Source organism: Girardinichthys multiradiatus, chromosome 5 (genome assembly GCF_021462225.1).
Source record: "Girardinichthys multiradiatus isolate DD_20200921_A chromosome 5, DD_fGirMul_XY1, whole genome shotgun sequence".
NCBI lineage: Eukaryota > Metazoa > Chordata > Actinopteri > Cyprinodontiformes > Goodeidae > Girardinichthys > Girardinichthys multiradiatus.
The window spans coordinates 6,876,518-6,900,678 of NC_061798.1; the positions used below are offsets into that span (position 1 = coordinate 6,876,518).

At 40.3% G+C, this 24,161-nt stretch overlaps 1 protein-coding gene across 1 annotated transcript in view; it reads right to left on the reverse strand.

Moving 5' to 3' along the window:
- ube2o (ubiquitin-conjugating enzyme E2O) overlaps nt 1-24,161 on the reverse strand; it is a 49,419-nt gene that overhangs the window by 10,671 nt on the left and 14,587 nt on the right. Inside the window, exons 2-8 of the mRNA XM_047365831.1 lie at nt 8,552-8,611; nt 5,461-5,571; nt 5,087-5,184; nt 4,889-4,952; nt 1,401-1,544; nt 1,151-1,260; nt 796-946 (exon numbers count right to left, since the gene is read on the reverse strand). Of these exons, the coding sequence (XP_047221787.1) occupies nt 796-946; nt 1,151-1,260; nt 1,401-1,544; nt 4,889-4,952; nt 5,087-5,184; nt 5,461-5,571; nt 8,552-8,611 (738 nt within the window). The remainder of the gene's footprint in view (nt 1-795; nt 947-1,150; nt 1,261-1,400; nt 1,545-4,888; nt 4,953-5,086; nt 5,185-5,460; nt 5,572-8,551; nt 8,612-24,161) is intronic.

A 24,161-nucleotide genomic window follows, 5' to 3' on the forward strand; every position in this document is an offset into this window, starting at 1 on the left:
AAAGACAACTTTGATTTTATTTTGGAATAATCTGCTGTGTATAGCAATGTATCTAAACGTTGAACTCTACCTGATCTCTTAACAACCAGGCCAGAAAGAGGCACTTATTGAATATATATTTATTGAATTTGGACTAAATACATTTAGAAGACTCTTCAATAGCTGCTTTAATATGTGAGAAAATATGTTTGTTCAAAACTAACTTAGTCTTATTGATTACTCGTGACAGTTATGAATGTTCTTCTATTATTTAGTGTTTATTTATTTGTAATATAAATAGCATTTTAGATATTTCAATATATTTGGTAATTTATTTTCTGTATAACTTTATTTGGTTTTCCAGAGCATGTTTCAGTAAACTGTTGAGTTTTATTTGCGTTTATTATTTGATATAATATCCAACATTTCAACAAGTATTTGGTGGGTTATTTGAAGGGAAGATTAAACCGTTAACTCTTCTTCAAGGCCAACAGATGAATTGTTTTGTCTACACTCAAAGAATATTAATTTCAGGTAATGGTGACTATATGTATTTTTTTCTATGCTTAGCAGCCAGGTTCTAAATGCAAATTTCATACAGTTTTCTGATTATCTGGCAAATCATCCAACTCAAGGTGTGGAGAACAGCCTCTAAACCATATGAACAACCCATGTGTTAAAGGACCTTTTAAACATTTAGACCAACAGGTGATAGCTGCATTGTTACAAAGACACTTCTTACCCTTCACAATAAAAACATTTTCATTTAAATAATTCAGAAATTCGGCATCAAGCTACGAAAAAACTTAACCACACCTTTCTGGCAATAGGGTCCTCTGGTAGAAAATGGGCCCCTTCGGGTCCATCGCACACCATGCATGTCGCGCTACCTTTGGCAGGGATGATGTACAGAGCCCTTTCTCCCAGCTCCCTTTGGGTGTGGTCATAGTAGCCCAGGCGCCTCACCCTGCAACCAATCCAGAGATGGCTTCGCTCAAATACGGCACAGTCACACATAATGCACATATCTCCTTAAGATGCTATCTGATCAAATCTGACAGGTTATTGGGTCCAACAGAATGTGCAAACCATCCAAACCCCCACATGCCACACCACATAAAGGTGTAAGGAGGTGGAAACAGATGCTTCCTGAAGTGAAGGAATGACTGACCTGTGAAGATTTTCCTGTGTGATGGTGGAGGGCGGTGGATACACGCTGTCAGAGCCCTTAGGAGAGTAGCTCTTGGTGATCCAGGTCACTTTCAGTTCCACCACTTTCACCTGAAAGAAGCACAAGACTCCAAGTCAGGATTTAAATATTAACATGGAAACACAGCTTACAGACATTTATTTAAAGAATAAATTAAACATATAATATGTTGGTTTTTTTTTACACAATATCAAACTGGCCACCCTCTTACCTCTTCCACCACCACCCTAAACTTGCACTTCCTACTTAGGACAGGTTTGACCCCTGACAGCCACTGTACATTAGAGAAGACCTTAGCTGGACCAATCAGGACCTGGCCTGGGTAGAAGCCGTAGGCCTCATCAAAGAACAAACCCTGGTGGGAAAAAACAGCAAAGAAATGGTATGTGAACAAAAAATATCTACATTTTCAGGAAAAAATAAATAAAATGAATCCTTAATTAGAGAAAAGCTGGTTTTATTTTTTGCTTCTCACACTTATTCAGTGGTATTAAAGAAAACTGTGCCTTCTAAAATAGTTTTTGACCTATTTAAACTTGAATAGACCAATGACTTATTTACAAATGCATTCAGAGATTTATAAAAAAAAATCTATAGGACCTTTTCCTTCAAAAACACATGTATCTTTGTGTTCAAACTCAATTCAAATGAAAAATACTTTATTATTCCCAAGGTGAAATGAAGTATTGTTATAGCTCATATTATTCATTTTTCCTCAAAGAGCCGTTGTAGATGCTGATGGCTGTGGGCAGGAAGGATCTCCTGTAGCGCTCCATCTTACAGCAGATCTGAAGAAGCCTCTGACTGAAGACACTCTGTTGTTGTAGGACAGTCTCATGAAGAGGATGCTCAGGGTTCTCCATAATGTTCTTCATTTTATGAAGAATCCGTCTTTCCACAATGAACTCCAGAGGTTCCAGAGGAGTCCCCAGAACAGAGCCAGCCTTCTTTATCAGCTTGTTGAGCTTTTTTAAGTCCCTGGCTCTGATGCTGCTTCCCCAGCAGATGATGGCAGAAGAGATCACACTTTCCACAACAGACCTATAGAAGATATGCAGCATCTTGCTGCAAACACCAAAGGACCTAAGCTTCTTCAAGAAGTACAGTCTGCTCTGTCCCTTCTTGTAGATGGCTTCACAGTTGCATCTCCACTCCAGTCTGTTGTCCAGGTGAACACCGAGGTATTTATACTCCTCCACCACCTCCACTTCTTCTCCCATGATAGAAATAGTTTTTGACTTATTCCTGTTTCTCTTAAAATCTACAATAATCTCCTTTGTTTTAGTCACATTTAAGATGAGATGATTGTTTCCACACCATGCCACAAAGCGGTCCACCACCTTCCTGTACTCAGCTTCTTGTCCATCTCTGATCCACCCCACGACTGCAGAATCATCCGAGTATTTCTGCAGATGACAGGAGTCTGTCTTGTACTGGAAGTCTGAGGTGTACAGAGTGAAAAGGAATGGTGAGAGTACAGTCCCCTGTGGTGCTCCTGTGCTGCTGACTACCTGGTTAGACTCACAACCCTTCAGTCTCTCAAACTGTGGTCTGTTTGTCAGGTAGTCTTTGACCCAGGAGATTGTTGAGGCCTCCACCTGAGTCTTCTGGAGTTTCTGACAAAGCAAATCAGGTTGAATTGTATTAAATGTTCTGGAGAAATCAAAGAACATGATCCTCACAGTGCTGCTGGCTTTGTCCAGATGACAGTGGGTTTGTTGAAGCAGGTGTATGATGGCATCTTCAACTCCAACTCCACAGCAATAAGCAAACTGAAGGGGGTCCTGATGGTTTACTGTTTGCTTACTCAGGTGGGCCAACAGGAGTCTCTCTAGGACCTTCATGATGTGAGATGTCAGGGCAACAGGTCTATAGTCATTGAGGACTGATGGGTGAGTTTTCTTTGGTACCGGAACAAGACAGGAGGTCTTCCACAACACCGGAACCTTCTTCTGGGTCAGGCTGAAGTTGAAGAGGTGCTGCAGAATCCCACAGAGCTGCTCTACACAGGCCTTCAGGACTCTAGGGCTGACATGATCTGGACCTGCAGCCTTATTCCTATTCAGTGTCTCCAGTTGTCTCTTCACCTGACTTCTTGAGACACACAGGTGGAAGGGGGAAGCAAAGGAAGCATCTGCATCTTCTGATATGGTTGAAGGCAAACATGTAGAAGCAGAAGGGTCTAGGGCTGAGGTGGAAGATAAAAAACGTGAGGTGTTACTGGACAGCTGTGGGTCCTGTGGGTTAAAGGAAGATGGGATGTCTGTTTGGCTGTGAGCAGGAGAGGAGGATGCAAAGCTTGTTTCTGAACTGAACCTATTGAAGAATGTGTTCAGTTCATTGGCTCTGTCCAGATGTCCATCGGTCTGATCATCCTTCTGCTTGAAGCCTGTGATCTTCTTCATTCCTGTCCACACATCTCTGATATTGTTTTGCTGGAGCTTGCTCTCCAGCTTCTTCTTGTACACCTCCTTGCTGTCTCTTATCTTGACTTTAAGTTGCTTCTGTAAACTCCTCAATAATTCTCTGTCTCCCTCTCTGAAGGCTCTTTTTTCTTGTTCAGGTCACTGGTGATCCAGGGTTCTGGAGAACTCACTGTTGGGGATGGTGTTATCGGTCACACACTCAGTCATGGCATTGATGATCAATGACATAAAAATCCCAATAGAGTATTTTGACATTTGTGGTAGTAATATGGCAAAATGTTAAAATTAAAGGGGGATAAATAATTTGGAAAGAAATGTATGCTCCCATTTCATTGTTTGAACAGATAAACATGGCAGCTTCAGGCATCTACGATTAGTACCCATGGACAAACCAGACTTGAGAGAGATTATGGCTGATGTGCAGTGTGTTTGAAGTGCTGCCTTAAAATACATCCATTCAACCGAAATGTTTCAACGTTACTTATTAGAAGATTACAACCTAATCATATGATCATCTGGACTTTACTGATTTGTTAAAAAGGCATAGCAATCTTCGTCTGAATTTGAAAAATGTAAAATATTTAGAAATTAGAAATAGTTTTGCCAATCCTAACTGACCAAAAACAGGAAAGACTTTGATTTATTGCCAGACAGTGAAAATAAAATGTTGTCTTTTTTATACAGTGTTGGTATGTCTGGCTTCAGAAGTACATCAATAACTATTCAGAAAAAAATGACAAGCTGGGAAAACAAAACTAAGCTGAGATAAAAAGCATAAATGACTTTCACACTCGTGAATATTAATTTTTTGCAGACCAGAAACATGAAAGCAGTCCTTTTGAACCACGGCCATTTTAAGACAGGTTCAAATGCAGGCCATTTTCCAGAAATAATTATCCATTTCATGGCTCAAAGAATACCCATCAGCAGGTAATAGCGAATAATAAACACTGCTCAGAAAAACACCTATAGCCATGAAACACTTCTTGTTTTCTACTTTGGCTCCAACAACCATAGAGACTTTTTAGGGAGCAGTCACAGTAAGAGCTGGTTGAAAGTACTGATTTGTATAACTATTACTTCTTCTGGCAACTTCTTCAGCTCAGGAGACACTGAAGCAATGTCTTCATAAAGGACAGAAGATGATACATTTACAACACTACATGCATGTATCTGTGTGCATCATTGTCTTCACTGTGAATTAGCAGCTCAGAGACAAAATAATAAAAAGTAAATAAACCCTGAGGCGACAGAAAAGCTCCCAGCTACATACCGAGTCACTGACATGTGGACAGACGTCATAAAGCTTGGCACCGTCTTCCACACTCATGGAGCATCTGGAGGGAAACAGAGAGGATGCATCACTGATGTGGCCCTCATGAATCCGACTACCTGCTCACACCTTCTTAGAGGCAGCAACATGGTCATACTACACACTAATGTCACACTCATGCATTCACGGACAGTCTACCTGGCTCCATTAGAAAGCTTGAGGATGATGTGATTGGTCAGGTCGTAGACTTTGCCCAGCCAGAAGTCATAGGCGATGTAGTCGCCATACATAAAAGACTGAAAGAAAACAAATGCAGTCAGTTTTACATCTTCTCAAAACATCCACTTGATATGACCATAAGAAGAACTAAAGAGTAGATTTTACACTTAGGTTGTGTAATTAGATGCACAAAAATGAGTTCTGGATCAAAACCACCTTCGTGCATGCATATAATTTATTCAACTGGTTTATGACACTAAAGTTAACTAAACAGTAATTAAGGTGTATTACAACAACAAAGCACAGATGAGTAGAAAGGAGATGCAGCTGCAAAGCAAAATTACTGCTCTTACCCATATGTGCTGCAGGTCTTTGCTGTTCACTGGGTACAGCACACAATTAGTTCCCACGAACTTCACAGCACACTCGATGTCAATGTTAGTCACAATGCCACACTGGTTGTCCTGATAGAGAAACACAGAAACACAGTCCGATTATAAAAAGATTACCATCAGCTACAAATTATTTAAAGGCATCTTTGTACCTAAGAGATCAAATGCAGAAGCAATGTGTGAAAACCAGTACAGTGAAGCAGTTAATATAGCAGCATTTAGTTAAGACTATCTTTCATTTGACCTTATCAGCCTGACAGCTGTGTTGTATCTTATGGTTTATTCAGCTGCACCACTGCAAAACTAAGACCCAGTTTACACGACAACGGTTCATTGAAAACAGGATTTTTTGCCGTTTCTGTTAACACATCTACACAAAAAAGTTTTAACTACAATCTCCACTCACATGGCAACAGTAGAGAAGTGAAAATGGTGTGATTCCCCCGCCACACCGCTAGTCGGTGGTATGTTCTTTGAAGCTTTACAACATGTGCAAAAACTTCCTGCTTACAAGACTGCCGAGAAAATGAGCACTTTTTTGGAGAACTGTCGTTAAATTTCAAAGAGTCAGCAGCACAAGTAGGTACTCTGCAACCCGCCATTGTTATTGTTGATACCTTCTTCTGTGGGTTTTAAACTGGTCAGCAGCCATAATGTTGTGTGCATTAATTTCTACTGATTTCAGTCATATTGCGCATATAGCCAGAAATTCCTCATAAGAAAGAATCCATTTTTTCCCGTCTTCACAATGGAGATCGGGATGTTTTCAGACCATTACATTCTGGAAACCGTTCTCAAATTGTGCCATTTAAGGAGAAAACGTGTAGTGTTGTGTTGGAGTGTAAATGAACGGTAAAAACATAACAAAACTTTTCTGTTTTCCCCATAAAACCTTGTTTAAATAGGACCCAAGTCATGTTGCTATATTCTTCTATAGGCAGAATGATTATAGGCAGTCTGTGGCTGCAGCTCCTTGGTTTCTGCAGTTTCTCTGAGCTTTTTGACATTGAATTGAATTTGGTAGAACGTCCACTCCTGGGAAGAACAGGGAATGTCCCAAATATCTCTCTTTGTAAAGAATATCTGATCTGAGAATGATGGACGATTTCGTGGAAAAGCCTTTCTGATCCTTTCCAACAGTTCCTTCTCCAAGATCACTGCTTCACCTTAAGAATGAGTTAACAGACACCTGAAGGCAGCAAACCTTTAGAACATTTAAACTGTTAATACATTTGATTCCCTTCATCTGTCTGCTGAAAACCTTTGGTTTGTTAAAAAAATAATATGTCATTTGATAAGACACCTGCTGAATTTATATAATATTAAAAAGTGCTATAACAATTATTTAACAAAAGCTTTAATGTTTGGAGGCACTGTAGGTTAATGGCATCTGCAAGCACCAACTTATATTGAATGTGAAATAAAAGGCCAATTTAAAGTTTAATGCTGCGGTGACTTCAGCCTGGGTGATGAAAGAGTCCAACCCCGAGTACCCAGCCTCTGGGTTGGACTCTTTCATCACCCAGGCTGAAGTCACCAAGGTGGTTAAAAAGCTCCGTGGTGGCAGGGCTTCGGGGGTGGATGAGATCCGCCCTGAGTACCTCAAGTCTCTGGATGTTGTAGGGCTGTCATGGTTGACACGCCTCTTCAACATTGCATGGCGGTCGGGGTCAGTGCCTCTGGACTGGCAGACTGGGGTGGTGGTCCCCCTTCATAAGAAGGGTGACCGGAGGGTGTGTTCCAACTACAGGGGGATCACACTCCTCAGCCTCCCTGGTAAGGCCTACGCCAGAGTATTGGAGAGGAGAGTCTTGCCGATATTCGAACCTTAGCTTCAGGAGGAGCAGTGTGGTTTTTGTCCCGGCCGTGGAACACTGGACCAGCTCTATACCCTCTACAGGGTGCTCGAGGGTTCATGGGAGTTTGCCCAACCGGTCCACATGTGTTTTGTGGACCTGGAGAAGGCATTCGACTGTGTCCCTCGTGATGCCCTGTGGGGGGTTCTCCAGGAGTATGGAATCGGGGGCCCTTTATTAGGGGCCATCTGGTCTCTGTACAAGCAGAGCAGGAGTTTGGTCCGCATTCCCGGCACTAAGTCGGACCTGTTCCCGGTGCATGTTGGACTCCAGCAGGGCTGCCCTTTGTCACCGGTCCTGTTCATAACTTTGATGGACAGGATTTCTAGACGCAGCCAAGGGCCGGAGGGGGTCTGGTTTGGGGACCAGTGGATTTCGTCTCTTCTTTTTGCAGATGACGTGGTCCTGCTGGCCCCCTCTAGCCAAGACCTACAGCATGCACTGGGACAGATGGATCGGTGCGGCTGCCGAAAAGCGAAGCTCTCAATTTACTGGTCGGTCTACGTTCCTACCCTCACCTATGGCCATGAACTTTGGGTCATGACCAAAAGAACAAGATCCCGGATACAAGCGGCTGAAATGAGCTTCCTCCGTAGGGTGGCCGGGCACTCCCTTAGAGATAGGGTGAGGAGCTCGGCCATCCGGGAGGAGCTCGGAGTTGAGCCGCTGCTCCTCCACATTGAGAGGAGCCAGTTGAGGTGGCTCGGGCATCTATATCAGATGCCTCCTGGACGCCTTCCTCGGGAGGTGTTCCAGGCACGTCCCACCGGGAGGAGGCCCAGGGGACGGCCCAGGACACGCTGGAGGGACTATTTCTCTCGGCTGGCCTGGGAACGCCTTGGGCTCCACCTGGAGGAACTGGAGGAGGTGTCTGGGAGAGGGACGTCAGGGCGTCTCTGCTGAGTCTGCTGCCCCTGCGACCCGGTCCCGGATTAAGCAGAAGACGACGAGTAAGAGTGCTGCTGTTATTTACACGCTGGGTTGCTGAATGTCACTAAAACAAAGAGCCTCCCTTAGCTCTTCTGAAGGTGGCTTGTTGCAATAATATTCCAGTCATGTCTGATGCAGCCAATGGAGCACAGCTCTGAACAGTGACATGACTGACAATAGAAGGAGCTAATTGGAGAAAAGTACAAAATATACAGAATGGAAGAAGTGAAGAAAGAAGGTAAAAAAAAAGCAAGAATTTCACTTACAGCAGAATTGTTCCTTCGTACGATGTCTCTAATGACAATAGATCGGTCTTCAAGTTTTAGCTGTGAAAGAAAGAACAGAGGCACAACAGCAGGATCGTTAGCAAGGCTGGGAGACTTCAACATATTCACCTCAGAAAGCTGCAGATTCTTAGACCAAAACTGGGTCAGTACTTTTCCATAAAAACTACACATAAGAACCAATCAGCAATGAGCAGTGGAGAAGAATTTATTGTTGCGTCTCGATAACTATTTTTACACTTAGATGATGCGTTGAGGCTAATTTCTGGCCAGCTGGTGTCTTCTTTTTATAAATCATTTATATCTCACACTAGAAGTCCGCTACAGGTCATTTTTCTACCAGATAGACAATTTAAAAGAGGTGGAAACTTTATTCTTTACTAGCACACTGTCAAGTTGACTCATACTTCGTTATGTCGGTAAACAGGTTTAGATTGGCAAACTGATGTGTGGTTTTGTAAAGTATCCCGTCTGTTAAACAGCTAATATTCTGTTCAGAATCCAGACTATGGCCAACAGATAAACAGATGTATGTTTCTCTGGGGTTAGTGATGGCTCTCATTTATATTATAGAACTGAAAGAAAACAATCCATAGGCATTATTTTATGTTAAGGAAAGGGCCTAGCTACTCTACTGGAATAGACACAGGGACTGTTGTTAGTAATGCCAACTGTACTAATCACTGTAATCCCTCATATTAGCTAATTACTAATAAAGGACGCTGTAGACAGCTTCAAATGTCAACTCAGTAATCATGTCTGTGCTTTGAAACATCAGTGAACTGTTTGTCTGTAGAGCTGTGTAGCACCAGCTTCTCAAAAATCAACACCTTGGTATGTGATGCAAATTCCAAAGTTTTCTGGTGGGAAAATATAATTGACCATGAATGTGTCTTGTAAAGAAGTAAAGAAGAGATGTAATTATTTTAGCTGGGTTTACTATAAATACCTCTGTTAAATAACATGGAAGATTTGACGTTATTTTAACATTTCCTTTTTTTAATTTTTCAAAAGTTTTTTTTAAAAGTATACAGGAAACAACGTGGAGACCGATGGTATTACTGCAAATACCTATAAACATGTTAATGTTGATACAATTCAATTCCCCATTTATCCAAAATGTAGAAACAAAGAATTTTATTGTTCTTAAAAAGGAAACCAGAATTGGCTTAAATCCATATCGAGGGGATGGAGATTTACCAAACAGGGGAGTGGAAATCAATCAGAAAATCTTCGCTACATCTCTAAATGACTCGCATATAGTCCATGGTGTCATAAATCCATTTGCTCTATAAAGTGTTTCACAATACACACTGTGTATTATGAGACCAGTATCCCATAATCCCTAATGGCCTTCTGTAACCAATGGTTTTTTAGAGGAAGTTAGGACAAAAGAGAAGTAGTATAAGCCACAGTACAGAAATATCCCAGACCGCTGATACAACTTAAACTTCGACAAGGTTTGGTCTGTTCTGTGGAAGATCACACACAAAAACAGCAATCTGACATCTAAATCCATCCATCCAAGTTTCTGCGCACAGAGAGAGCGAAGAAATATCACCTCAGCTTATTCAAAGAACACAACCAGGACAATGTTCAAGTAAATTAGGTCACTACGGAGCACTGCGGCAGACATGGAGCACAGTTTATTTGACATAAATGAATAAATAAAAGAGCATGTGCCATTAAAACCGTCCTCTAACAGGCCACCTGTGAAAGATGCCCTTAATATTGTTCTGCAAGCTTTAGGACCAGATGCTCTGCTGCCATGAACAACCAACTACACCCACAAGTATGAGTTCAGACAAGAAGAAGGCAGAGGAGGAGAATGTGATCAAAAGGAGCTGCTGAATGTTAAATATTCCAAGGGAGGGTGAGGCTGCTTTTCATTCATGTCACCAGAATGATGAAACAGGATTGTTATACAAGGTAGGCTGAAGGGTGGATGGCTGACTAAACCAGAAAAACACAATGAGGAATCAATTAGAACTGAAACTACTTCATGATAAAATAATCAATGTAACCTCTGACACCTGGTAGATTGTTGATGTTTTAGAAAAATCTAAGAACCATATATTTAAATAGTAACAAAACCAGTGATTATGAAAACATCACAATACTTGTAGAAATTCAATAGTCATAATAATGTTCTACTTTAAAGCATTAAATTATTTTATTAAGAAAATGGGTCAATTATAGGGAGGCGTCTAGGGTAATGGCACCCGGAAAAAAAGGTTAATAAAAAATAACCAAACAACAAACATGTCAGCAGAATTAAAGGAGCACAAAGTGCAATATTCAACATGTTAACGTAAATTAATTTTTTAGCTGGAAACAAAGCAATATAAAGCCAGAGACATTTCTAAATATTCAATGAATGCAAAACAAAGAGGGAAAAAATTTGAACTTTTCCTTTAAAATAAGGGTTAAAAATATGATTAACAATAAGGGTATAACAATACATCCAAATAGAGTTTCACAAATCAAATACTATAATTTCTAGAATCTGTAATCAGTGGAGAATAAAGTGAAGGTTTGACGGATTCATTTTAGGCTCAATCAGTCAAAGTATGTTAGACTTTCAGCCGGACATCAAATGTCATCCAGACTCAAAATAAAAAATCTGAAAGATCCAATTATTTTAGTGCTATTTTTTAGCTAAGACGCTAACGTTAGCATTGTTAGACACTAACAGTAAGCTAGCTGTGGTACTCTCACAGAGCTTACTAGTCCATCACTCAGTTATTGTTTCTTCTTTCTACTGTATACCCAAATGGTGCTGCAGAAACCATGTCAAAGAAGTGGAGGCTTCTTCAACCTTTCTAACCAAGTGTTGATAGGTAGTCAAGAAGCTTTGATAACTGGACAAAACAAAGCAACTTCCTTTCTTCAAAAAAGGGAGTTTCAAACAGCACCAACATTTGTATTTAGAGTTTAAACTGATAGTATGAACTTACCTCACCAGATTCATTTACATAGACTGCATTGTGAGACTGACTTCACTTACACAATAAATATCTTAATATTTTAATGACCAGATCTTAGAAACCCTTAGAAATGCTAACACTACTGTCAGACACCTCCCCCTTTCCCCCCAGTTATCTGAACAGAACACCTGCAGTCTCAAACACACACACTCCTGGGTTCTTGGCAGCAACTCTGACTTGTCATTGTAACCCAATCACAATGACTTCTAGAAGCAGAAGACAGTGTGTGTGTGTGTGTGTGTGTGTTCTTGTTTTGGCATCACAGTGAGAACCAATTTTCCGATATCACCATCAAATTGAGGACCATTTGTACCAAAGTGAGGACATTTTGCTGGTCCTCACGACCTATTTTGCTAACGATTAGGTTTAGGACTAAGGTGTGAATTGACTTTAGGTTAAGGTTAGGGTTAGGCATGCACTGGTAATGGTTAGGTTTAGGGTTATTGTCAGGGTTAGGGCATAGAAAGGGATGAAAATGACTGAAAATCAATAGAAATCAATGGGAGTCAACACATGGTCCTCACTACATATATCAAAACAAGTGTGTGTGTGTGTGTGTGTGTGCATACAGAGGATCCAATCGATCGGTCGCCGTGTTCCCTTGTAATCTGTTGAACAGACGACTTTTTTCGCATGTCTCCACTGCTTGATGCCTGAGCACACACACTCTTACACAACAAGCACACCAACTTGCCTGCAAGCCTATCTAAACCTTTTAGCTGAGAGAGAGAACACTTGCAGCTCTTCTTCATTAATATTCTTTCAGTGCATCATGCTGCAGTGCGCTACTATAGTAACATTTCCTCACCTTCAGACAGGCACAGTGTTAAAATCAGCTGCATTTGGCCCCTCTTTAAAAGTCAAGAACAGTCTAGAGCAACCCTTTGGCCTCTAAACAATGTGAACCACGGCACTGTCTTATTAATCTAGTACTAAATAGATAAAACTTTGGTTGGAAGAAATCAAACACCATTGACTATCTCTAAACTCATGTTCACAACGTTACTTTGATACAATATTTTATAAAGAACCAATGTTAGATATGCTTGAATTATCTCAAGTAACTCACATATGACAAAATGTTATAAGGCTATAAATCAACCAGTTTAACAAACTCATAAATCAGTCAATCTAATAATCATTCCGAAGGAGAAATGCTTTCCCTCTTGGTTGAGTGATCTTTATCACACGTAAATAAAACAAGGTGATTTCTGTGCATTTCACAGCAATAAGAAATATTTAGGATCAACACTGAAATGACTAAAAGCAAGAGCCAAAAAATAATTAAATGATGCCAAACACATATTCCTTTATTAATCAATTCCTGGTGGATAGAGAAAATTTGTAATTTTGCACAATTTTTCAAAAAAGTAGAAAATGCAGAAGAGTATTTAACGTAACTAAATCTGATAGGGTATTTAGGCCTGCCTATGATCTGGGAAAGCATGGCAGCCTGGGTCCTTCTAAGGTTCTCATTTAATCTCCCTGAACGCATATAAAATAGGAGCATGTGCATCAGGGAGAGGAGTAATCACATGGTACTGAACAACCAATTAGAGGGGGACATAGGGTAAGGCGAGTCCTGTCATGCTGGACTGCTAAATAAAAAAATAAAAAATTGATTCTCACTCAGAGTCCTTTAAACATTATATTTAACATTACTATGTTTCTAAAACCCATACAAAAAGTCTCCTAATAGAAATTATGGTTTAGCTCATTATTAATATCACAATCTTGTCATTAAGATGGAACTCACACAATGTTACAAATGTTAGAAACTGGGTAAAACAGCTTGATCCGAGGCAGAACACACAATGAGGTACTGAGCACCCTGATAAACTAAGGATGGACAGAGTTCTGTTACTCGTGACTGTGTGATGTCCAGTGAGAGGACAGTGAAGTGCAGTTTAAGAGGAAAAAATATTCTGTCACTCGAGGCAGACAGCTACACCTGGAACCCATACTGTATAATGAATCTGACTAAACTACTGTTCGAACTGGCCCTTTAGACTCATCCAGTACAATGATGAGGAAGAATAGGCAGCTGGGATGTGGTGGCCTCTGACATGTAAAAGCAGAAGTATGGCATCTGGCTTTGAGATGAAGATTGCTTGGTTGCTTCTCCAACCAGACCGATTACATAAAAGGGCCAGTATTGATTACAATAAGGAATATTGACAAGGATTTGCTTTGACATCCCTGCCTAATTTACACAAATCATTATTGAGGTGTAGCACAATAAGGAAGAAGAAAGAGACTGCAGCAAACTGCAGCTTGAGGCCACGCCTGTTTGCTCAGACGGTTTTCCACTCATGGCTTACTCGTCATTCAATCTCATATTCAGAACATGAAGACATCTGAGCCATGAACACAAAAAGCAAGACAGGCCCAATCACAAGCTGCATTACACTCCACCCATCTCCCAATAAATCAAGCTTCTAGGGTCATTTAGCCATCCTCAGTGTGTTTTTTCTACTAAGAATGTCCTACTTAGGATATTTTAATATTTTGTTCCTGATACTGATCAAGGCCATTTAAGATTAGACATTCTCTGATACAGTCTCGGCCCCAGTCTGATACTGCAGTCTCTCCTATCTGTTCCTCCAGAACGGAGCAGATATTTCATCCTGACCAGAGTTTTTGCAGGATCAATATGCTACTCCAATATGGGGTTAACTAAGTTAGGAAAGCCATAGCAGACACACTCACATCTCCCACTGCTGAGTTTTAATATGTGCAAACTCATTCAGATACATGCATGTCCGCATTTTGACGTTTATACAAATACATTTTATTCCACAACCCAATAAAAACCCCCAATTCCCATGTAGAATTTAACAGTTTATTATCTAAAAAAACGTTATATTACACGGTACGATATAGTTTAGTTTTGATCATCACTTAGCCCAGTTGACTCAAAATATGACCATTATAATCCCATATCAAACACTAAATGATCTGCTGGTAGATATTATTTATTAGAGTCAAAAACTCACATTGCATTACAGTTGTTTATAGAGTAGAATATAGAAAGTTATTACTTTAAATTATCTGCTGTCAAAGCAGGTAGAAGGTACAGTAGGGTACAAACTGATGTATGGTTGGTACAAAACATCCCATAATAATTAGGTTCTTGAAAAGGTTTATTTGAGTCAGTGACTCCAATAAACAGAGCAACATTACACAATGGTTCTTACAAGTTGTCACCATCCTTTGTTGCAGTCAGGAACATCTGGTTCCAATCATTTCTTGGAACAAAGTAAACTGGTTTTCAGAAGGAGGAAAGAAGGAGAGAGATGTTTTTACCATCTAAAATGACTCAACAGTGGGGCCAAGCAGAAGTCAATTCTAAATGCCCAATCTTGATTCCATCTTGGCATTTCAGTTTTAACATACAGCAGTGAATTATTGCGAGGCTCCCAGTTTGTGTATTACTCCTGATGCAGACTCATAACCTTTACAGATCAATAGATGCAGATCTGCAGCCACAAACACTTAAATCAAAAATGGCAGGCAGCTTGCTCCAATAATCTTTTCCTCAGACAACCATGTTGCCACTCACACACTGGGACTCGGCATATAAAACAAAGAATCGCACCACATGCAGACCTAAATCGGAGGAGACAGTTCATTTAGCAGAGATTTTTTTCTAAACTTGCCTGCCTTTTATTTTTGGAAAGTATGACATTTGGACAGAATTACCAAACCCTCAGCAGTATTGTACTAAAACTCTGCGATCTGATTTAAACATTAAAACACCCACTATATACAAAAACTCATCCCGGAGGTTCTGCACCTGCACTGCATGGTTCACCGTCAAGCAGAGCTGGAGCCTTTCCCAGCAGTAAACAGGCAGGAGGTAGAGTACACAGCAGGTGGGTTGCCAGTTTATCATAGGGCCAACACAGAACCGCATCAGACAGAACCAGGCAGGCCCAATTTGTACCTATTACCCAGATATCCAGATATACAGACCCATTCAGTAAATTAAAATATTGTGGAAAAGTTCATTTATTTCAGTAACTTAGCTCATTAAGGGAAACACATTATATAGATTCACTGCACACCAACTTGTGTTTTTTAAGCCTTTATTTCTATTAATTATGATTTTCTCCTTACAACGTAATGAAAACACGACATTTAAGATTGGAATATTACATCAGACTAATAAAAAAACAAAACTTTTTAATAAAAAAAATCTGGGGTTTTTGAAAGGTATGTTTTATACCTGCTTAAAGATTGTTATTTTTAAATAATACTCTTAATCTGACGAACAATCCTCAGTGGAACATATATTCTAATTTATTGAATATGACTGTACTTCAATTCAAAGGTTTTTTTTTGGACTGTTGGAAGAATTGAATGGTGATTGGAAATGAGAGCTTTATGCTGTGAGAAAATGATGCTAACCAACACATTGTGTTGCAGCCCTATAGCACACAAACCCTGAATACTAGTAGTGTGTTAGCCTAGATATTATAGAGAATGTATGTACAGAATCAAAAATGTGATTTCAATGATAAAATACAAGACTACATTCATCAATTGAATCGCTGCTTATTACCTTATGTCTAGGAGAAATAAAGCATGAATAAAAATCTACTATTACAACACAGAAAAATAAAAGTTTGAAACACAAAAGTAAGACAGTTGCAAAAAACAATGCAACAGAGTCTGCAACTGCTCATGTCCGCTACAAACAGATCAAGCAGAAGCACAGAAACTGTCAAAATCATTTTATGCAAACTGCCGCTCAGAATCTATATATGCCTTCACAATTCTAATGAAAATGCATTAATTACTTACATTTCCCCCATTTACAGTTTAATTGCAGAGGGTATATGCACACTGTACAGTATATGCGGGCAGTTAATCATTAGTGGACTGACCACAAACAGGGAAGCTGCAGACCATGGTGTAAACTGTCGCATCGTCTCTGTAGTTGAACTTTTACTTATTCAATGTGAAACAAACACAGAACTTAAGAGTTGTTGAAACTAACTTGGTCAGAGCAACACAGGAAACTCAACAGTTGCTGTGACTGTCACTATTTATGCAGATGTACTGTTGGGCCCCAGCAATGAATAAATCATTGATAAAACATGGACTCTGAACTGTGCACACACAGAGATGCTGGTTGGAAACTCTGCACTTTTAAATACAGTTTTTAACCTTCACTTAGTCCAGCTCAGGAAGGAGGAGTCACAGCTGGAATCCCTGTGATGTCATGGAGCCACTGACAAAAACACTTTCCTGGCTCCGCCTCATTCTCTATCCTGCTGCCTAGCAGCTAAAGGAGAGGCGGGGCCATAACTGAATATCCGACTTGCTGTCAAGATGAGCTAATTCTTCAAACTTGGATCCAGAGTTGACTACAATTAGATGCTGTTCCTTTTTCCTTTGTTGTACTTAGTTCATTAGTTTCCTTCAATTTGCTTGGTAGTTGTATTTGAATTGTTTTAGCCTAGTTAAGACTTTATTAATTGAAAAATGTTTAATTTGGGGTTGAATTGTTTTGTTAATAAATTCTGATATTTCCGAGAGAAGTTGTTACGAATTTATTTCATATATGTGCAGAGTTCGCTGTTCAATACTGCCAGAGCTCAAATCACTATTTCATCCATTGTGTTTATACCATTGCAATATTGGGCTGGTATTCCCAGGACAATACTTGACAGACCAAATGTTTTTTAAATATTAAATAATGTAAGCATCCTAACTGCACAACAGCACTATACATCGCATCATGTTTCACTGCCAAAATATTCCATTGATTCAGCTCCATGCTGAACTAGTTACATACAGGTCCTTCTCAAAATATTAGCATATTGTGATAAAGTTCATTATTTTCCATAATGTCATGATGAAAATTTAACATTCATATATTTTAGATTCATTGCACACTAACTGAAATATTTCAGGTCTTTTATTGTCTTAATACGGATGATTTTGGCATACAGCTCATGAAAACCCAAAATTCCTATCTCACAAAATTAGCATATCATTAAAAGGGTCTCTAAACGAGCTATGAACCTAATCATCTGAATCAACGAGTTAACTCTAAACACCTGCAAAAGATTCCTGAGGCCTTTAAAACTCCCAGCCTGGTTCATCACTCAAAACCCAAATCATGGGTAAGACTGCCGACCTGACTGCTGTCCAGAAGGCCACTATTGACACCCTCAAGCAAGAGGGTAAGACACAGAAAGAAATTTCTGAACGAATAGGCTGTTCCCAGAGTGCTGTATCAAGGCACCTCAGTGGGAAGTCTGTGGGAAGGAAAAAGTGTGGCAGAAAACGCTGCACAACGAGAAGAGGTGACCGGACCCTGAGGAAGATTGTGGGGAAGGGCCGATTCCAGACCTTGGGGGACCCGCGGAAGCAGTGGACTGAGTCTGGAGTAGAAACATCCAGAGCCACCGTGCACAGGCGTGTGCAGGAAATGGGCTACAGGTGCCGCATTCCCCAGGTCAAGCCACTTTTGAACCAGAAACAGCGGCAGAAGCGCCTGACCTGGGCTACAGAGAAGCAGCAATGGACTGTTGCTCAGTGGTCCAAAGTACTTTTTTCGGATGAAAGCAAATTCTGCATGTCATTCGGAAATCAAGGTGCCAGAGTCTGGAGGAAGACTGGGGAGAAGGAAATGCCAAAATGCCAGAAGTCCAGTGTCAAGTACCCACAGTCAGTGATGGTCTGGGGTGCCGTGTCAGCTGCTGGTGTTGGTCCACTGTGTTTTATCAAGGGCAGGGTCAATGCAGCTAGCTATCAGGAGATTTTGGAGCACTTCATGCTTCCATCTGCTGAAAAGCTTTATGGAGATGAAGATTTCATTTTTCAGCACGACCTGGCACCTGCTCACAGTGCCAAAACCACTGGTAAATGGTTTACTGACCATGGTATCACTGTGCTCAATTGGCCTGCCAACTCTCCTGACCTGAACCCCATAGAGAATCTGTGGGATATTGTGAAGAGAACGTTGAGAGACTCAAGACCCAACACTCTGGATGAGCTAAAGGCCGCTATCGAAGCATCCTGGGCCTCCATAAGACCTCAGCAGTGCCACAGGCTGATTGCCTCCATGCCACGCCGCATTGAAGCAGTCATTTCTGCAAAAGGATTCCCAACCAAGTATTGAGTGCATAACTGTACATGATTATTTGAAGGTTGACGTTTTTTGTATTAAAAACACTTTTCTTTTATTGGTCGGATGAAATATGCTAATTTTGTGAGATAGGAATTTTGGGTTTTCATGAGCTGTATGCCACAATCATCCGTATTAAGACAATAAAATACCTGAAATATTTCAGTTAGTGTGCAATGAATCTAAAATACATGAATGTTAAATTTTCATCATGACATTATGGAAAATAATGAACTTTATCACAATATGCTAATATTTTGAGAAGGACCTGTATTAGCGCATGCTGGATAGAAGAAATGCTTACAACGTGTTAGCATGCATTTGGACAGTTTAATTTCTCCTGGTGGCACTATTCTGTGTGCAGGCAAATGCTGACTCAGATGAAAGCAAAAGAGTGATGGGCTGATAGACTAAAAGGGAACCTGGAGCAGCACAGTGTAGCTCTTTGTGAATATTTACTATTCCCCACAATGAATGCAACAAGGCCACAAAGAAGTCTCCTGTTTTTCCTGTGGTCAATAACAGACAAAGCATACAAACTGATCAAGAACCACTGTAATTAAACTGGTATCAGTGAAGAAGGAAAATAAGAGCAGCACTTGCTGTTGAAGTGTAGCTATACATGAACCTCCCCCACTTCAAATGTACTCATAAATTCTTATCTATCTACCTCTGGGCCTGACACAGATGCTTAATGGGAGTGGATCAACCTCAGGCCTTATGGCGCATCACAATAGAACAAACATCATCCAATTCCCTTGTTGCTTTGTCATCCAATTCCAATCAAGGACACAGTCTTTCTGCCTGGGTAAATGTGGCCATAAATGTGAATCAGAAACCTCAAGAGGAATGCCTCTCAGCCTCCTGCAGTCTGACTGAAGCCTATTGATTGGACCATACAGGAAGGATGCAAAACTATTAAAAAGAGAGCAGGCACAAGGCGTTTTACCCAGCAAATCCAAAGGGAAATGACGAGAGGACTAATGGCACACACTGTATTACTGAACAATTTCCTAACTGTAATATGAGAACAGAAAAGAACCAATAGAGAAACTGTCATCAAAAATAAGAAAAATGCACCAACATCTGAATGTTACAAGAGCTCTGTGCATAAAGGGACCGAAGAAGGAATGATAAACAATGAGAATGACCACAAACAGGCACCGGACGTAGAAGGGAAAGGTAACTATAAGGTAAATTTAAGAAAGACAATCATGTAGATGGAAACAGAAGATGGCGACATGGTGCAAGGGAGTGGTCAGAGGAATCTGACAAGAAGAAAATGAACACAAGCACAAAACAAGGTAAAAAAAAAAAAAGAGGCAGCTGCCAGTTCAACAAGTGGGAGATCAAGATGGATCCCAGAAGGGAGATGGAGAGTGAGGAAACAAGAAAAGCAAGAGCCAGAAATAGACAAGGGTGCAGCAAGCAGAGTCGACGGTAGTGACAGGAAGAGAGGTCTGGGAGGGGGTACGACTGGGTAGACGGAGAGGGAACAGTCTCCTAAATGGGCAGGACCGATACTGCAGAGGAAAAAGGGAGGATGGGGTGATGAAGAAGGGAAAGAAACAGGAATGAGGGCAAGTCATTGCAGAATCTATAATTTTCTGGTATGTAAGCTGGTGTAGCCTGAGCAGTGGGAGGAAGATCCGTTATCCAAGAAGCTGGACAACTGGCCAGTCAGCACCACATTACATCAGCGGGATTCAGCACTGGCCTGCTGGAACGCTGAGAGGGGAGGAAGGTGCTGAATATGGACTGAGAGGATAGGGATGGGTTAGAGAGAAGGGCTGAGTGGGGAAGGTAATAAATAAGCAAGCAGGGTAAAAGGGAAACATAACAGAAGACATAGAAAGGGGAGGAGATGGAGGAGGAAGATGAGGGGTAGATGGCAGAGGAGAGTGGAGAAGAATTTGGAGAAAAGAAAACAGCATATAAAGAAAGGAGAAAATACAGCTTTTAAAGGTGAACCTGTGACAGAGGAGTGGCATGCCGTGACATCATTGGAGATTTACAGTAAACGCATCACTCTATAGCACGTATTACAGGCTTAACAAGGGAGTTCACTGGAAGGCTTAGATTTATCCCATATAACATGACAGAGGAAGATCTGTCATGAACTCAGAATTCAGTTATATAAAGATATGGAATCTCGCAATAATAAAACACTGCAGTAGTGAGGCTGGTCTCTCAAAACGCTATCCATTTACTGTCAGCATGTGATGTCATCTGGTGAAGTAGATATAAGCTATTATTATTGGCCCCATCTATTAATGTGTGGTTTAAGCTAGACACCCTGCATCAATACTCACCAGGCACTTTATTAAATACTCCTCGTTAGTACCGGGTTGGACTCCCACTTGCTTTCAGAACTGCATTAATGCTACATGTCATAGATTCCACAAGGTGTCAGAAATATTCCTCAGAGATTTTGGTCCATATTAACAAGATACCATGATTTGACAGCTGCACACCTATGATGTTAATCTGCCCTTCCACCACACCCCAAATGTTTGATGGAGATCTGGTGACATATACGTATATTACCTATCAATCCATCCATCACAGGTCAACCCAGGCCCACAGGACAAAGTCATACACACACGCACACACACACACAACCAATGAACCTACCAGTCATGTCAAGTTAATTGCAAACTCCATGCAGAAAGACAACCTGCTCGGCACATATTTTAGTCCTTTCCATATTTTTATTCTAAATGCTTTTTTGTATTTAATTTTTTTTACTGGAGGAGCTCCGGAAATGTAAGACTCAGGTAGAACAAAGACAGAACTTTTAATTTTATACTCCACAAATCTGGCCCTTAGTGAAAAGAAGACAGCCATAATTAGAGAAAATCCAAAAGAAGTCGCATTTGAATGTTGACCCAAGTCATGTACTCTGGCCAGAAGAGGCCAACGCTGAACTTTGTGGCCTACATGCGAAGCCCTGCCCATCTTTCCGTGCTCTAAACACTCCTTTGTAGTGTAACACAAAACGCGCACAATATACATTATGGGGGTGCATAATAAACCATACGTATTCAACTTTTAAATGTTGAGCAGATGAGAATTTTCTCCTTCTGTCAAAAGATTTGAAGATGCTGAAGCTGTTCTTCAGGGTGACAATGCAGAGCCTCAAAGAGACAGTTTCTTAGAGAGCAGACATGTATGCATGTTGCAGCTTTCATAGCATTCTGCTGGACATTGAGCTGAGGAGCCAGAGTGATGCTTTATGTTTGATGGATATGGATGTGATAAAAGCTTTAGATGTATCAAACATCACAGTGGTGTAGGGTGACCAAATCAGTTATGTGATTACAGTCAATGATCATACTGAGCTCTGGAACAGTGAAAATGGGAACACCGATACAGTACATAGACGGTGCTATGAAAAAGTATTTGACCCTTCCAGATTTCTTCTGTTTTTGTTTTTTTGTCACACTTTAATGTTTTAGATCAAATAAATATCAGCAGATCAAACTGTATCAGTGAAAGAAAAAGCTGTAATGATTTTAAATGATTAATTCAGTCATTAAGAGAAAAAGCTATCCAAACCAGCCTGGTTCTATGGGAAATCATCACTCACCCTGTAGTTAAACCAAGAATTAACTGTCATTAACCCAATTTTTGGTTTCATTTCACTAGAGCCACCCATGTATAAAACTGCCTGCCCTGTAGAATAAATAATTCAGTTACACAGAATCTGTTTGACAGCATGAAGTAGGCTTAAATGTGTCATAAACAAACACATCATGCCCTGATGTAAAGAATTTCAAGAACAGATGAGAATTATTGATATTATCCATCTGGAAAGGGTTACAAAGCCATTTCTAGCACTTTGGGACTCAGGTGAACCACAGTGGGAGACATTATCCACAAATGGAGAAAACGTGGAACAGCAGTGAACCTTCTCAGGAATGGCCAGGGCTACCATTATTACTCCCAAAGCTCGTCAACGACTCATCCAGGAGGTCACAAAGGAACCCAGAAGAACAACCAATAAAGCACAGCAGGCCTCCCTTGCCCCAGTTAAGGTCAGAGTTCATGATCCATCAGAAGGGAAGAAACTGGGCAAATAAAAAGGGCATCCATGAGAGAGTTATACTGCTGACCAAAAAACAAACCCTTATCACACCTTTGCCAAGAAAACATATGATCCCCAAGACTTTTGGAGAAATATTCTGTGGACCGGCATTTCTGACAGCTTCAGGCCTGTAATTGATAGAACCATGAAATCTAAGACTTTGGCTTCTTTCCACAAATAATGGTGCTGACCAGCTGATGAGTTGGTTTGGTCCAATGAGCCATGCTGAGACCAACTTACAATTTTGAGTGTCTATTTTAAATTAAAACAATAAACTTTTACAAAAACAATAGAGCGTATACTGACTTCTATAGAGAGAACTATAAAGAATTATGGACAGAAACTTGTGCCATCAGAAACAGAATTTAAGTTGCTCAGACTGAATCCGTTTTTGTGTAATTTGAAATTAAATGCATTGGTTTGAAAACGATTTTCACTAAAATGAAACTGAATTGTTTGAAACTGAATTCATTTGCTTTGAAAATGTATTTAGCTTGATTGTAGAATTTTGTTCGACAACTTCCAGTTCTATAATTTAATTTCAGTTCCAAAAATCTGTTTTTTCTGTCACACATCCAGGTCCTTGAAGCGGACTTGGCAACACGGGTAAATGGTCCTGGTCTGGAGTAGGTCTTTTCAGCTTTCCCCAGGATTTGTTAAAGGGGTGGAGTTGTGTGCAGCGAGGCTTGGCACCAGCAGCTTTTGTAATGGCAGAGGTTACTATACAAATGAATTGTTTTTATACCATTAATTTGTCACAAAAAGTAGTTTTAAGATGTTTTCAAGCGAGAAAGTACACCTCAAAACTTCATCTGTGCAGTTAGTTTATCAAGAGTGAGTCTACATTAAAATGTTCTTTCTGCATTGTCAGAGCAATAGAGCTCCGCTTACAGGCTGGTCTGGCTGCCATTGGCTAAGCTAACTGGGCAGTTGGACTGGGACTTCCCCACTAAGTGCTGCCTGATATAGGCTGGCACTCTGGGATTTCCTGCTACCTGTTATCTGTTTGTAGCAGCTGAAAGTGAATATAAAGCATTTTAGTAGGAATGTAGTGAATCACTACGAGTACCAGAAAAACTGAATATTTTTCACTGGAAATTTGTCACATTTTAAGTTATTGTTGGCATTCATTATTAACTGTTTCGCTACAGTTCTGTAAGACCAATACTTTAATGCAGCACTGATGATGAACATGTTCTGTGTCTTGATCAGTGTTTAGTAGTTATTGTAAATGAATTATGCAGTTGTAACGCAACAACTCTGGGAAGGTGCAGGTTGGTAAAGAAATAAATGTAAAATAATGATTTAAACTTTACATTCTTATGGATCAAGGGAAACTTAAGAAATAATGAAAGGAATGAATCAACTGTATAACTC